This window comes from Orcinus orca, chromosome 8 (genome assembly GCF_937001465.1).
Source record: "Orcinus orca chromosome 8, mOrcOrc1.1, whole genome shotgun sequence".
NCBI classification, from domain to species: Eukaryota; Metazoa; Chordata; class Mammalia; order Artiodactyla; family Delphinidae; genus Orcinus; species Orcinus orca.
Genome location: NC_064566.1, coordinates 13,291,432 through 13,307,608, shown reverse-complemented (window position 1 = coordinate 13,307,608; position 16,177 = coordinate 13,291,432). Strand labels below are relative to the sequence as shown.

At 38.1% G+C, this 16,177-nt stretch overlaps 1 protein-coding gene across 2 annotated transcripts in view; it reads left to right on the top strand.

Annotated features, from left to right (window-relative positions):
• The window catches only part of CSTPP1 (centriolar satellite-associated tubulin polyglutamylase complex regulator 1), a 187,089-nt gene that overhangs the window by 69,711 nt on the left and 101,201 nt on the right, over positions 1–16,177 (top strand). For both annotated transcript variants that reach the window (XM_049714379.1, XM_004264073.4), the window contains one exon: positions 12,016–12,146. In XM_049714379.1, the coding sequence (XP_049570336.1) occupies positions 12,016–12,146 (131 nt within the window). The remainder of the gene's footprint in view (positions 1–12,015; positions 12,147–16,177) is intronic.

The window sequence follows — 16,177 nt, the reverse complement described above, 5'->3', positions numbered from 1 at the left end:
AATATATATAAATACCTATATTTATACATATATGTATGGGTGTGACAGAGAGTAGAGAGAGAATGAGAGAGAAAGAATGTTGTACTGAGAGCAAATGTAGTAAAATATTCACATTCAGGTAATCTAGGTAAGGGATATGCAGGAATCCTTTGTGCTATTCTTGTAACTCTTCTGTAAATTTGAAATTATTTCAGACTTAAAAAAAATTGACATCTCAAGGGAATATAACCAACAACTTAAGGAAAATGAAAGATTTTGCTCAATGAAATTTAAATACTGGTTTTTGGAGAACTCTGTTTAAGGCAGGCATCTGATATACTTTTGTATGGCCTTTAAGATATTTTTAGGAACTTTTTTGTTTGATTTTACAAGTAAGATTGATAACTTCTTTTTTCAAAATTTGTGATCCAATTTTATTTATTTATTGAAGTATAGTTGACTTATAATATTAGTTTCAGATGTACAGCATAGTAATTTGATATTTTATAGATTACACTTCATACAAAATTATTATAAAATATTGATTATATTCCCTGTGTTGTATGTTACATCCTTGTAACTTATTTATTTTATACCTAGTAGTTTGTACCTCTGAATTCCCTCCACTTATTTTGCCCCTCCGTCTACCCCTCTCCCCTGTGGTAACCACTAATTTGTTCTCAAGATTCATGACTATTAAAGAACATTTCAGTTTAGTTAAATACAATGAAAAATTAATAAGAAGTTACTTTTTTTTTTTTTTTTTTTGGCGGTACACGGTACGCAGGCCTCTCACTGTTGTGGCCTCTCCCGTTGTGGAGCACAGGCTCACAAATGGCGCACGGGCCTAGCCGCTCTGCTGCATGTGGGATCTTCCCGGACCCGGGCATGAACCTGTGTCTCCTGCATCGGCAGGCGGACTCTCAACCACTGTGCCACCAGGGAAGCCCCAAGAAGGTACATTTTTTATGCAGGTAGAAAGTTTGTTTTGGATTTCTGGTCATAATGGCTTTCAGTGTTTGTGATTTGGTCCTCCTATTCATTCCAAACACATGGTAATGATAAAATTTTCTGAGAGAAAATTTAAAGGATATAGCCATGTGTAAAATCAATATAAATTCACCTATAGACGAAGAACTAAACAAAACCACAATGTTAATGGGACTAAAACCTTAGGCCTCCTGTACTCTGGGTTCAGAAGCAAGCATAGGTAACTAAGTGCTCATTTCTTATGGAATAGTAAAGACTAAAAGTGTCACACACAGGGCAAGAGACTAAAGCCAGACTTTTCTTCCTCTACCCCTTTAAAGGGGATTCATAAAAAAACTTATTATTGCTATCTGGAAAATGGCTTATATAAAACCTGGGAGTACAAGAGGAAGCAGACACCCTTGTAGTCAGGACTTAGTCTTGCTACTCAGGTCTAAGCTACTCAGGGATTCAGTGATAGTCTCTGTGGTCTCTGTGATATCCCCAGTATCATCAGGAATGGAGTCTTAAGTCATCCAATATAAGACCTAGTTCTGAACTAGGATCTGTCTCCAGGAGACAGTGAGAGAATAAACAAGTAGAGAGAATAAAGCCTGCCACTTAAGATGAGTTTGCACACTGCAATTCCAAAACATATAAGGAAAACTGATGCTAAGAAAAAGAGCCAATAAACCCAGCAATTGAAATATAAATTTACTCCAGAGAAAATAAAGGTAATTATTTTAAATTGATTTTGAAATGAAGTTTAGGATCCTCAGGGAGAAAAAAGAAAGAATAGTAGTAATATAAAAAGAGAACAAAATATGGATAAACAACAAGGATTGTACTGTATAGCTCAGTGAACTGTATTCAATATCTTGTAATAACCTATAATAGAAAAGAATATATACATACATATATATCTGAATCACTTTGCTGTATATGAGAAACTAACACAACATTGTAAATCAATTATACTTCAATAAAAAAATAAATAAAGAGAGAACAAAAATTGGGAAACAAGAACAGGCAAAATGAAACAAAGCCATGTATAAGCCTTAAAAGACAAATTGAAAGTTCTAGAAATAAAAAAGTTAATTGAATTTTTTAAAAACTGAGAGAGAATGAACTCTAGACCAGACATAATAGAATAGAGAATTCATAATTTAGAAGATAATACTAAGTGTAACACAAAGATCAAGAGATAAAATCTATAAAAGGACAGGTGAGAGACACTGAGAGGCAACAATGTATATCTAATAGGAGATTTAGAAGAAAAGGATAGAGAAAATGGCAAAGGAGCAATATTTTAAAAGACACTGGCTGAGAACTTTACAGATTTGACAAAATACATAAGTCAGGTGAAAGTCCTGAGCAAGATAAACAAAAATAAACCTACATGGTAGACACATTGTAGAATCTGCAGAACATTAACAATAAAGAAAATAGCTTATATGAATGATAAGAATGATTAACTCCATCAAGAATGTCAGAAGTTTGACTGCTGGCATCTTGACAACAATGATAGGTGCCAGATGACAATGGAGTAGTATCTTTAAAGTGCTGAGGGAAGATAAATGGCAATCCAGAATTCTCCACCTGGTTAAATCATAACTCCAGAGAGTAAAATAAAGATATTTTCAGGAAGATGAAAAGCAAGAGTATTTACCACCCACAGACTTTTGTGTAAATGACAGGTCTATGAGTATTCAGAAATTCACAATTCAGAACTCAAAAAAGCTTAAAAAACAAGGTTTTTTGGGTGAGTTTTCAGCAAACTCATTTGTGGGCACACTTGACCTGAACTAGTTTATGAGGCTGTCTTTATTTATCCTACCTAGTGTGACTATATGTTTCACTGTGGAAATTTTAATATGCTTGACTGTGGGCTGCTTCCCCGGACCCACTGGATGTGTTATATCACAGCTAGTTTGTCCAACATGTTGCCTTTATAAAATCCAAAAATTTGTCAGTTCCAAAACAGAGAGGTCCCAAGGATTTCAGATAATGATTGTGGACCATTCTTTCTTTACTTTTTTTCTTGAATAATTTCCAACTTTTTCCCCCAGTTTTACTGAGATATAATTGACATACAACACTATATAAATTTAAGGTGTACAGCATAATGACTTGACATACATGTATGTTGTGAAATGGACCTTTCTTTTTTTCTTTCAATTTTTTTCTTTTCTTTTTTTTTTTTACCTTGAGGTATAATTGACATACAACGTTATATTAGTTTCAGGTGTACAACATAATGATTTGGTATTTGTATATATTGTGAAATGATCACCACAGTAAGCCTAGTTATTATTCATCACCACACATAGTTACAGAATTTTTTTCTTGTGATGAGAATTTTTTAGACTTACTGTCTTAGCAGCTTTTAAATGTGCCAGTATTATTAACTATAGTCACATGGCGTACATTACATCCCCATGACTTATTTATAACTGGAAGTTTGTACCTTTTGACCCCCCTCACCCATTTTGCCCATCCCCCAAAATGGTTGCCTCTGGCAACCATCAGTCTGTTCTCTGTATCTGTGAGCTTGTTTTTTTGTTGTTTTGTTTTCTTTTTCAGATTCTTCATATAAGTGAGATCATACTTATATGAAGTATTTGTATTTGACTTTCTCTGTCTTATTTCACTTAGCAGAATGCCCCCATGGTCCATTCTTGTTGTCACAAATGGCAAAATTTCCTTCTTTTATATGGCCAAGTAATATTCCATTGTGTATATATATCACATTTTCTCTATCATCACTTCATCCATCAGTGAACACTTAGCTTGCATCTATATCTTGGTTTCTATAAATGATGCTGCAATGAACATGGGGGTGCAGATATCTTTTTGAGCAGTTCTTTAGATAAATACTCAGAAGTGGAATTGCTGAATCATATGGTAGTTCTATTTTTGTTATTATTATTTTTTTGTGTGGTACGCGGGCCTCTCACTGTTGTGGCCTCTCCCATTGCAGAGCACAGGCTCCGGACGCGCAGGCTCAGCGGCCACGGCTCACGGGCCCAGCCTCTCTGCAGCACGTGGGATCTTCCCAGACCGGGGCACGAACCTGTGTCCCCTGCATCGGCAGGTGGACTCTCAACCACTGCGCCACCAGGGAAACCCTATTTTTAATTTTTGAGGAACCTCCATACTGCTTTCCATAGTGGCTGCACCAATTTACATTTCCATCAACAGTGCACAAGTGTTTTCTTTTCTCCACATCCTTGCCAACACTCGCGATTTCTTGCCTTTTTAAAAATATCCATTCTAACAGGCGTGAGGTGATGTCTCATTGTGGGTTTTTTTGTTTGTTTGTCTGTTTGTTTGTTTGCGGTACGCAGGCCTCTCACTGTTGTGGCCTCTCCCGTTGCGGAGCACAGGCTCCGGACGCACAGGCTCAGTCGCCATGGCTCACGGACCTAGCCGCTCCGCGGCATGTGGGATCTTCCCGGACCGGGGCACGAACCTGTGTCCCCTGCATTGGCAAGCGGACTCAACCACTGCGCCACCAGGGAAGCCCCTCTCATTGTGGTTTTGATTTGCATTTTCCTAATGATTAGTGCTGTTGAGCACCTTTTCATGTACCTGTTGGCCATCTGTATGACTTCTTTGGGAAAATGTCTATTCCGATCTTCTGCCTATTTTTTAATCAGATTGTTTTTTTGTTTTGTTTTTGTTTGCTATTGAGTTGTATGAGTTTTTCATATAGTTTGATATTAACCCCTTATCAGAATATGATTTGAAATATTTTCTCCCATTCAGTAGGTTGCCTTTTCATTTTGTTGCTGGTTTCCTTTACTGTGCAGAAGGTCTTTAATTTGATGTAGTCCCACTTGTTTATTTTTTCTTTTGTTGCCTTTGCTTTTGGTGTCAAATCCAAAAAATTGAAATGGACATTTCTTAGAGGATGAACTTTAGCAAGAAAATAATTGAACCAAGAGAGAAGGAGCAAAAAATAGTAATGAGGATGAAAATTGGTATGAAATGTTGGTAAACTTAATTAGCTAGTAACTAAAAATTAATAACTTTTTTACATTAAAAAAAAAGTAGAGTCAAAAGAAATAAAAGACATCCAAATTGGAAGGGAAGAGGTAAAATTTTCTGTTTGCAGATGACATGATCCTATGTACAGAAAATCCCAAAGAATCCACAAAAAAAGCTACTAGTGGGCTTCCCTGGTGGCGCAGTGGTTGAGAGTCCGCCTGCCGATGCAGGGGACACAGGTTCGCGCCCCGGTCCAGGAAGATCCCACATGCCGCAGAGCGGCTGGGCCCGTGAGCCATGGCTGCTGTGCCTGCAAGTCCAGAGCCTGTGCTCCGCAACGGTAGAGGCCACAACAGTGAGAGGCCTGCATACCACACACACAAAAAAAGCTACTAGAGCTAATAAATGAATTCAGTAAAGATGCAGGATACGCAGAGGCAGGATCAGTTGTGTTTTTATTCCAGCAATCAACAATCCAAAAAGGACATTAAGAAAGTAATTCTACTCACAACAGCATCTAAAAGAATTAAGTACTTAGAAATAAATCGAACCAAAGAGATGAAAGACTTGCACAGTGAAAACTGTAAAACACTGCTGAATGAAATTAAAGAAGACCTAAATAAATGGAAAGACATCCCATGTTCTTGGAAAGGACTTAACATTGTTAAGATGTCAGTACTACCCAAAGCAGTCTACAGATACAACACAATCCCTACCAGAATTACAACAGCTTTTTTTTCACAGAAATAGAACAAGCAATCCTCAAATTCATGTGGAATTGCAAGGACCTCAAATAGCCAGAACAATCCTGAAAAAGAAGAATAAAGTTGGAAGGCTCAGACTTCCCAACTCTGAAACTCAATACAAAGCCACAGTAATTGGAACAGTGTGGAACTGGCTTAAGGACAGACATATAGACCACTGAAATAGAAGAGAGAACCCAGAAGTAAACCCTCATATGTAAGATCAATTGATTTTAAGAAGGGGGCCAAGGGTACCATTCACTGGGGAAAGGACTGCTCAAAAAGTCTTTCAACAAGTGGTGCTGGGAAAACTGGATACCTGTCTGCAAAGGAAAGAACACTTACCTCACACCTTATATAAAAATTAACTCAAAATGCATCAAGGACCTAAACTTAGAGCTAAAACTATAAAACTCTTAGAAGAAAACAATCCAATGTCTTCTTGACATTGGATTTGGCAATGATTTCGTGGGTATGACACCAAGAGCACAGGGAACAAAAGAAAAAATAGATAAATTGGACTTCATCAAAATTAAGAACTTTTGTACATCAAAGGATACTATCAAGAAAGTGAGAAGACAACCTGTAGAATGAGAGTACATATTTGCAAATCACATATCTAATAAGGGATTCATATCCAGATTATGTAAAGATCTCTTACAACTCAGCAACAACAAAAAATGAACAACACAATTCATAAAAGGGCAAAGGGCTTAAATGGGCATTTTTCCAAAGAAGATATACAAATAGCTAATGAGCCCATGAAAAGATATTCAACATCATTAGTCATTAGGGAAATGCAAATCAATACCACAATGAGATACCACTTCATACCTGCTAAGAGAGCTATTAAAAAAGCACATGGTGGTTGGAACTTCCTTGGCGGTCCAGTGGTTAAGACTCCATGCTTCCAGGGCTTCCCTGGTGGCACAGTGGTTAAGAATCCGCCTGCTAATGCAGGGGACATGGGTTTGAGCCCTGGTCCAGGAAGATCCCACATGCTGTGGAGCGACTAAGCCAATGTGCCACAACTACTGAGCCTGTGCTCTAGTGCCCGTGAGCACAGCTACTGAAGCCTGCACACCTAGAGCCCATGCACCTCAACAAGAGAAGCCACTGCAATGAGAAGCCCACGCACCACAACGAAGAGTAGCCCCCACTCGCCACAACTAGAGAAAGCCCACGCTCAGCAATGAAGACCCAACGCAGGCAAAAATAAATAAATAAATAAATGTATTTATTAAAAAAAAAAAAGACTCCATGCTTCCATAGGGGATGTGGGTTGAATCCCTGGTCAGGGAACTAAGATCCTGCATGCTGCACAGCACAGCCAAAAATAAAAAAGAGGTGGTGGAAGCACAGACGTTGACAAGAACATGAAGAAATTGGAACCATTCTGCATTGCTGGTGAGGATATAAAATGGTATAGACACTGTGGAAAACAGTTTGGTGGTTTCTCAAAACATTAAACTTAGAACTACTCTTTGATGCAGCATTTCTACTCCTTGGCATGTATCAAAAAGGAATTGAAAGGAGGGACATGAACAGATATTTGTACACCCAAGTTCATAGCATTTTTCACAGCAGTCAAAAGGTAGAAACAACCCAAGTGGCCATTGACAAATGAATGGATAAACTAAATGTGGTATATATATGCAATGGAATGCTATTCAGTCTTAAAATGGAATGAAATTTGAAGTATTCCACAACATGGATGGACCTTGAAGACATTATGCTTAGTGAATTATCCAGAAATAGAAGGACAAACATTGTATGATTCCATTTAAATGAGGTACCTAGAATAGGCAAATTCATTGAGACAGAAAGTAGAATAGAGGTTACCAGAGTCTGGGAGGAGGCTAGAAGGGGGAGCCATTTTTTAAATGGATACAGAGTTTTTGTTGGGGATGATGAAAAAGTTTTGGGTATAGATAGTGATGATGGTTATATAGGATTGTGAATATGTTTAATGCCACTGAATTGGACATTTACAGTGGTTAAAATGATAAATATTATGAATGGTTAAAATGATAAATATTATATATATCTTACCACAATAAAAAAAGTTTTTCAGGGCTTCCCCGGTGGCGCAGTGGTTGGGAGTCCGCCTGCCGATGCAGGGACACGGGTTCGTGCCCCGGTCTGGGAGGATCCCACATGCCGCGGAGCGGCTGGGCCTGTGAGCCATGGCCGCTGAGCCTGCGCGTCCGGAGCCTGTGCTCCGCAACGGGAGAGGCCGCAACAGTGAGAGGCCCACGTACCGCAAAAAAAAAAAAAAAAAAAAAAAAAAAAAAGTTTTTCAATTAAAAAAAAGGTAGAATTCAAATTCTAGAAAATAGTATCAGAAGATGAGAAGAGTGCTAATAAGTTATTTAAGTGTACTTTGTTCCTTGTTTTGGAGAGTGATAAAGATGATTAATTTGACATTTTAAAAATGTATAGCTAGGGCTTCCCTGGTGGCGCAGTGGTTGAGAGTCTGCCTGCCGATGCAGGGGACATGGGTTCATGCCCCGGTCCGGGAAGATCCCACATGTCGTGGAGCGGCTAGGCCCGTGAGCCATGGCCACTGAGCCTGCGTGTCCAGAGCCTGTGCTCCGCAACAAGAGAGGCCACAACAGTGAGAGGCCCACATACCGCAAATAAATAAGTAAAATGTATAGCTAAATATGTATGTTAAATTTAAGAGAAATACTAAAAGGTTACAGATTCTGTCATAGCTTCCAAACTAACTGGGGGGTGATATTTTTAAAAAACTTTACTAACACACTAAAAAGTAGGAAAAGAGAAAAAAAATCAAAGAATAACAGTTCACAGAAAAGACAAAATAAGGGACTTCCCTGGTGGTCCAGTGCGATCCCAGGGAACTAGATCCTGCATGCCACAACTAAAGATCCTGCATGCTGCAACAAAGATCCCACATGCGGCAACAAAGATCCCATGTGCTGCAGCTAAGACCCAGAACAGCCAAATAAATAAATATTTTTTTAAAAAAGACAGAATAAGGGCTTCCCTGGTGGCACAGTGGTTAAGAATCCGCCTGCCAATGCAGGGGACACGGGTTTGAGCCCCGGTCTGGAAAGATCCCACATGCCGTGGAGCAACTAAGCCCATGCGCCACAGCTACTGAGCCTGCACTCTAGAGCTCCCGAGCCACAACTACTGAGCCTGCGAGCCACAACTACTGAAGCCTGCGCACCTAGAGCCTGTGTTCCGCAACAAGAGAAGCCACTGTGATGAGAAGCATCCACAACAAAGAGTAGCCCCTGCTCACCGCAACTAGAGAAAGTCCGCATGCAGCAACAAAGACCCAATGCAGCCAAAAATAAATAAATTAATTAATTAAAAAAATAAAAAGACAAAAGATGGCAGAAATTAATCAAATATATAAAAAACTTACTAAAATACAGATAATGTAAGATTGGGTAAAAAACCAAATCCAGCTGTGCAGCACTCACAAGAGAAGTATCTTTTTTTTTTTAAATTAATTAATTTATTTATTTTTGGCTGTGTTGGGTCTTCGTTGCTGCACATGGGCTTCCTCTAGTTGCGGCGAGAGGGGGCCACTCTTCGTTGCGGTGTGCGGGCTTCTCATTTCAGTGGCTTCTCTTGTGGAGCATGGGCTCTAGGCACGCGGGCTTCAGTAGTTGTGGCATGCGGGTTCAGTAGTGGTTCATGGGCTCTAGAGCGCAGGCTCAGTAGTTGTGGCACACGGGCTTAGCTGCTCCGCGGCATGTGGGATCTTCCCAGACCGGGGCTCGAACCTGTGTCCCCTGCATTGACAGGCGGATTCTTAACCACTGCACCACCAGGGAAGCCCAAGAAGTATCTTTTAAAAATTACCCAAAAAGATTGAAATTAAAAGCATAGAAAAAGATATGCCAGGCAAATACTAATAAAAAAAAAAAAGCTGGTATTGCAGTATTACAATACTAATATCAGACCGAAGTCCTGGACTTTTAAAAAGATGGTAGAAATTTGACTTTCAGTATCACTAGTATGGCTAGTTACAAACATAAATCCTGATACTTTCTGCCTGGTGTTATTCATCTGTTTTTTTCTTTTCTTTCTAAATCAACTACCACAGACATTTATGGAGCAGTATCTACTATGTGTTAGGTAATGCAATGGAGACAAAGATGAGTGCAGCCTAATTGATTACTGTATAGAATCTAATAGAGGAAATACATCCAGTAACTTTAAAACAAGGCAGCAAAATTGTGAGTACCATTAGAGAGTTATAAGTGAGATATGATGGGAATGGGCTGTGGTGGGAGGAATCAGGAAAAGATTTCATGCAAAACATGGTATTTGACATGGATAGAATTTTAAGAGATGGAGGTAGGAAAAAGAGATTTCAGGTTGAAGAGAAACAGTAAAGCTTTGAGCAAGCGCATTGTCTGCTTTTTCTTTACAGCCATCTTATCTAAAAGAATTTCCCTGGTTATACTAAGATTGTCTATTAACTCTTTAGATAGTGATTCTGATCTCCATACTGATCAGCTACATGATCAACTGATCATCTGATTATCTCCATACTAATTAAACATTTCTAATTATTTTTAATTAAATATGAATTTTATTGGTATGAATTATCTAAAGGCAGTAGTGTAAATACAATTATGTCTTTTTATTTTCAGTATTGTAAGACTTTGCCCTATCAGTTTGTTGTATAAAATTCCTATTTTATAAATTCTTATGTATATTCTATTCATCTATACAATGAGGCTCAGCTAGATTCTTCAATGAATAAATTACTCCCTAGCTTAAAAGAAGATATTTTTTAAAAGCTACACTAAGGATATAATTTCACTAGTATTAGTTCCTTTACAGCCTAGACCATGACCTAGACACCAGCATTTTTCCCCTGGGGGTTGTGTAGCACACTTTGGGACTAATTCTTTACTGGGTAGCTTCATAAATTTAGGCTAGAATGTTATCATTTGCTAGACTTCATTTGCTAGAAATGTGGCCTGCTCCATTTACCTGTAACAGCTCATTTGCTTTATTTTTCATTTTCCTTTACTCAACACAACAGCACTGCAAACTGCGTAATTAGGTTAACACTTTCGTTGCTTTTTAAAAATCTTTCTTCTAATTCTTTGCCTCATACTTCCTCATAGTATCTTAGATTTGTATGCTAGTTTTCCATGGGGGAAGAAGGGTATGTAATTCGCTTTTTCATACAGTATTGTTAATATTGACAGAAGGAGGCTAATTTTATCCTAAGTGATAATATACTCTATGTTGAAGACAGTTTAAACACTTCCCTCTGAACTTGGTCAGGGAAAAGGAAAATGGATTAGATGGCTCCTGAAATTTTTTCCTGTTCAATTCAGAGATTCAGAATTTTTTCCCCCTTTAAATGCTAAACAAATGAAAAGTGACATTTGGGATTACCACTATCCCTCTGTTGCTTGCCATCTTCAGTTTAATGTCTGCTTCTCTACAAAGATTAACATATTTTCTGCTCATGATTTACTTGTCAGGGACTTTAGGAGTTTTCTGGAACCAGAAGTCTGCCTTTGGTAGTGATGATTACTGGATAATTGCCTATGCTTTGGTGGATTTTCCATTTTTAGATTACATCAGGCTCTACAGACTTTATTTCTTTGGCAGAAGAACCCAAAGGCAATGGAGTATATTTTTTCCCCTTCCCCAGCCCAGCTTAAACAATGACTCACTTGGGCCCTAGGGCTTTACTTCATACTCTCATTCAGGGGCCGCTTTCTACCCTTGTTTTTCTTATTTGCCTTTAGTGTCTGTCTGGAACCTTTTATATCCTTTGGCACATGGATTTTCCTCTAACGTTATTGTCAGAGAGGAGGTATACGCCACCACCCCCAAACTGGAACAGACAATCCAGTTATGTTCCCATAAGCCATGTTGTTCTTAAGACAGCTGATATAGGTCAGAGAGAATACAAAAAGAATATCTTTAAGGAAACATAAATTTCAGGTGGGGTAGAGGGAGAAGTATTCTCCAAAAAGATATGAGTGCCAGTGTCATCCAGCTAAAGACAAAGATTTCCCACTATATGAGATGCTCTAATGACTGATTAAAACTTCCTCAGTGTGTGTGTGTGTTTGTGTGTGTGTGTAGGAGGTGGGAAGCACTCAGAGGAATTGAACTCCAAGAGTTTTCAAAGAGATATAGTTATGTGAAGAGAATTCCTCATAGAAGGACTTGGTCTAATCTATAGTTCAGAGTTTTTTTGGAGAAAAAAAGATTTTTCTCCTTTTGGGCAGTTGTTCTATATATTCTTGAGTTTTCATTCTAATTCCAGCCTTCTGTAACTCTCCATCTAATGATAATTCCTTGATTTTTCTCTTTGCAGTTTTAACAGTGTATGTCAGGGAACTCACATTCTTTTTCGGGAATTCAGCTTCATCCAAGCCACCCCTCACAATAGGGCATCATTCTTACGGGCCTTCTGGAGATGCTTCCGAACTGTAGGCAAAAATGGCGGTAAGTCTTCCCAAATTTTTTTCTTGCCTTCCTTTATTCCCTCCAAACTTCTTTCTTTTGCTCAGTATAAATACTGTTTTAGTGCATACTCTTCAAGGCTCTAGGAACACCTTTTAAGGAGCTATCTGTCTTGTGTCAGAGATACTGCCATCAATATTATTATCACCATCACCATCACCATCACTGAAGCACTTATTAAGATCCAAGTGTAACTCTGAGATCTATGTGCAGTAATTCATTTAATCTTCACAACGTCTCTCTGTGGTAGATAATATAATTCCCATTTTAAAACAAATGAAACTTAGGATCAATTTGCATATTGTTGGTTCAGCATCTTATGATTATAACCCAAGGAAAATATTAAAAAATACACTGATCAAAAATGTGTTTACTGAGACTTTATTTTGGTGATATGAAGGGTGAAAGACCCTTACTGAGAGCTTCTTTTAAAAAAATGGCACTAAATTCTTACATTCAGGATATTAAAATAGATTAAATTGCTCCAAAATTTTCAGATATAGAGTCTCTACATCAAAACTTTTGTTCACGTCTGTTTTCAAAGGCCTGTTCTTATTCCCATCTTCATATTATGTTTTTCCAAATAAGTATCGAATATCTTTGACAGTTTCTATAGTAAACCTAACTTAAAGTAGAGGAAGGCCTAAACTATTTCCTCATTCATTCAACAAATATATCTGGTAGACTTACCATGTACCTGGTGCTGGGGTTATAGTAAGAAAATAGGTATGCTCCCTGCTTTCATTGAATTTGCAGGATCCCCTACCCTGCTCTAACTGATGCTACTGCTACTTTATATATAGCTACTGAAACTTTTTTGCTAAAACTCCTTCTACCTAGTTTCTGATTAGATCATTTCGCTATCCTAAGAAATAGGTATGGTAGATATTATTGTGCCCATTTTATTTTATTTTATTTATTTATTTTAAGAAGATGTTGGGGGTAGGAGGTTATTAATTAATTAATTTATTTTTGCTGTGTTGGGTCTTCGTTTCTGTGCTAGGGCTTTCTCTAGTTGTGGCAAGCGGGGGCCACTCTTCATTGCGGTGCGCGGGCCTCTTACTGTCGCAGCCTCTCTTGTTGTGGAGCACAGGCTCCAGACGCGCAGGCTCAGTAGTGTGGCTCACAGGCCTAGTTGCTCCGCGGCATGTGGAATCCTCCCAGACCAGGGCTCGAACCCATGTCCCCTGCATTAGCAGGCAGATTCTCAACCACTGCGCCACCAGGGAAGCCCTGTGCCCATTTTATAAATAACAAAATTGTGTAACTTGCAGAAGGATTGCACAGTAGCAAATTTGGAAATAGAACCCAGATTTACTAATATGCTCTTTCTACTACTGACAAGTAACTCTAGAGATCATCCATCTCAATTACACTATTGTGCAAGCGTATTGAGAATACCATCATCTTCTTTACAAAATATATGACTAGTAGTTGAAAATCAGTGTGAACTCAATTTTAAGCGAACTAGCTCAGAAAAACTATCTTGTTGGTCTCCACATAAACAAAACTGGGAGCTGTGAGTGTATAGATGAATTTTGTACTATTTCATCAGAACCTGTCTTTCCTAATCCTTTCTCTGTCCCTTAACCAGTCAGCAAATATGTATTAAATACTCATTATATCAAAGAATGGTGCATATAGCTAGAGCTGTTTTCTGTGAAATAGCACATGGAGATAACTATGGAAAATAATCTTCAGATATCCTTAATTCTTTTCATGACTTACAAGTGGGGCCTCTTCAGTAATTTATTTATTATCACAAGGGATCCATATAGTGGTGGACTCTAAGCAGATGTGGTTTTCTTTATCTTTCTTATAGCAGCTGCCAATGATTCATCCAGCTGCTGAGAGGAAGCAGCTCCAAGTTCTCCCTATTTCTCCTGTGCCACCAGTAGGACCTAGATTTTATGCTGGATATTTATTGTCATGCTTCTTAATCCGACAGTCTCTGATTTCTTAAATACCAAATGCAACATTTGCGTCTAGGTGATCCTAAGATCTTTGGTTAAATAGTTTTAATATATTCTCAGTTTCCTCCAGGAAACTTCAGTCCCAGAATGTGTCAGTCTCCAATTTTAATCCAGAATGAGCAAAATCACTCAGAGGCAAGATTCCAAAGGAAAGTATTTATTAAGTCCCATTTTTTCAATTAGAATGCCAAGTACCAGACACCTACTCAGTGGACCTGCTATTATATTGTTCTCCTGCAGATAACTTCCTTAGAACATCATGTACATATTGTAGCATTATCAAGAGGAAACTGACTCTTCTGGGAGGAGGCAAAAGATGAGCTGGGTTCCAGCGTAACATATCTAAAAGTGAAGCCACCTGTAGAAAACTAAGGACCTTGATCCCTTCTGGCAAGAAATCTTTTATCCCAGTTTTTAGCAAGTACAGAGATACGATGTCATTCCTGCATGACTGAGTATTGAATGATGCTAATTTCCCTGTGTCTGAATTTCAAATAACCTCATGAAAACTGCAGTGAGTCTCTTGCTATCTAGACAACTTTAGACTCTTGGAAGCAAAAAGATCTACTCAAATGTAATAAGCCTTTAAAATTCAACTTCTCACTTTGGTATTTTTTTCAATACAGAAATATTAGTCTAAATTTTCCAAGTTGGCAAAGATTGAAATTCCCTTGAAGTAAATCTCTACTTCTATTTAGGGATATTGTCTCAAAAGAGCTTTTGTCCACAGTTTATTTTCAGTTTATGAGAATTTAGTTTTGAGCTTTGTGCTTTTACCAGTGAATATATATATTTCATTTAATAAAATAATGATACTAAGGGAATTGTCCTCCTGCTATAAACAACTAGAAAATCAGACAAAGTATCTGAAACAACTGTTTCAGACATTGGACCAACAGTCAGTGTGGAACTATGGTCCCTGAGAGGCAGTTACCAAGTGACAGTACAGGGAGATCATCAAAGAGCTTGGTGGTCTTACTGAGTTGAAGAGGCAGAGGCTGGGGTTTAGGGAGGCCAAGGTGGCCAGTATTTACAAGGCCAAGTACCAGAGAGAAGGGCATTGCTCACTTAGCTCCAGAGAGCTGCAAGGAGGTATTTGAGTCTTTGACTACAAACTCTGCACATGTGTGGGTTGGAAAAAGAACCACTAGAAAACAGTAGGCCAGACAATTCCTGGAGTACTCACAAGGCTAGTTTCTTCTATTTTGAGAGAAACCTCAAAATACACTGGGCATTGGATAGAGTCCTCAGTAGCTTAAGCATTAAACTGATCTGCAAGTAACTGCATTTACCAGAACAAAATTCAATACTCCTTAAAGGAATTCAACAAAATCCAGCACTCAACAACATAAAATTCACAAAGTCTGGCATCCAACTAGAAATTACAGGAAGCAGGAAGATATGACCCATAACCAGGAGAAAAATAAATCAATAGAAACACAGACTCAGAAAAGACAGAGATGGGGGAATTAGCTAGCAAGGACCTTTAGACAGTTATTTTAAGTCATATAGATGTGCTCAAGTATGTAAAGGAAAATATGAATATGATTAGGAGATAAATGGAAGATATTAGAAAAATCTAAATGGAATTTCTAGGCATAAAATACAGCATCAGAAATGAAAATAATGATAATAATAGCAGTTAATATTTATTAAGTGCTTCCTGTGTAGATTATCTCATTTTTCTAATCCTGTGTATTAGGTAGATACTTTTATTATCTCCTTTGCACAGAAAATAAAACTGAGATTTTGAAAGTTAAATAACTGGTCTAGGTCACACACCTATAAGTGTGTGACCAATGAATGACAAAGAAGCCAGAGAGCTGACTTGAGACAGTATTATGTTTTTAGTGTGTAATGTGTTCTCCATCAGAGAGTGTATGAAATGCTGGAAATACAGATAAGTAAATGACAATGCTTGCCCTCAAAGAGCTCACATTCCGGGAGAAGAAACAGAGTAGCCTAGAAGTAGTTTCCTTAGAGTATAAGTGATTAGTAAAGCCTGTATGAATCAGTAATAGCACAAGGAAAGAAATAGTT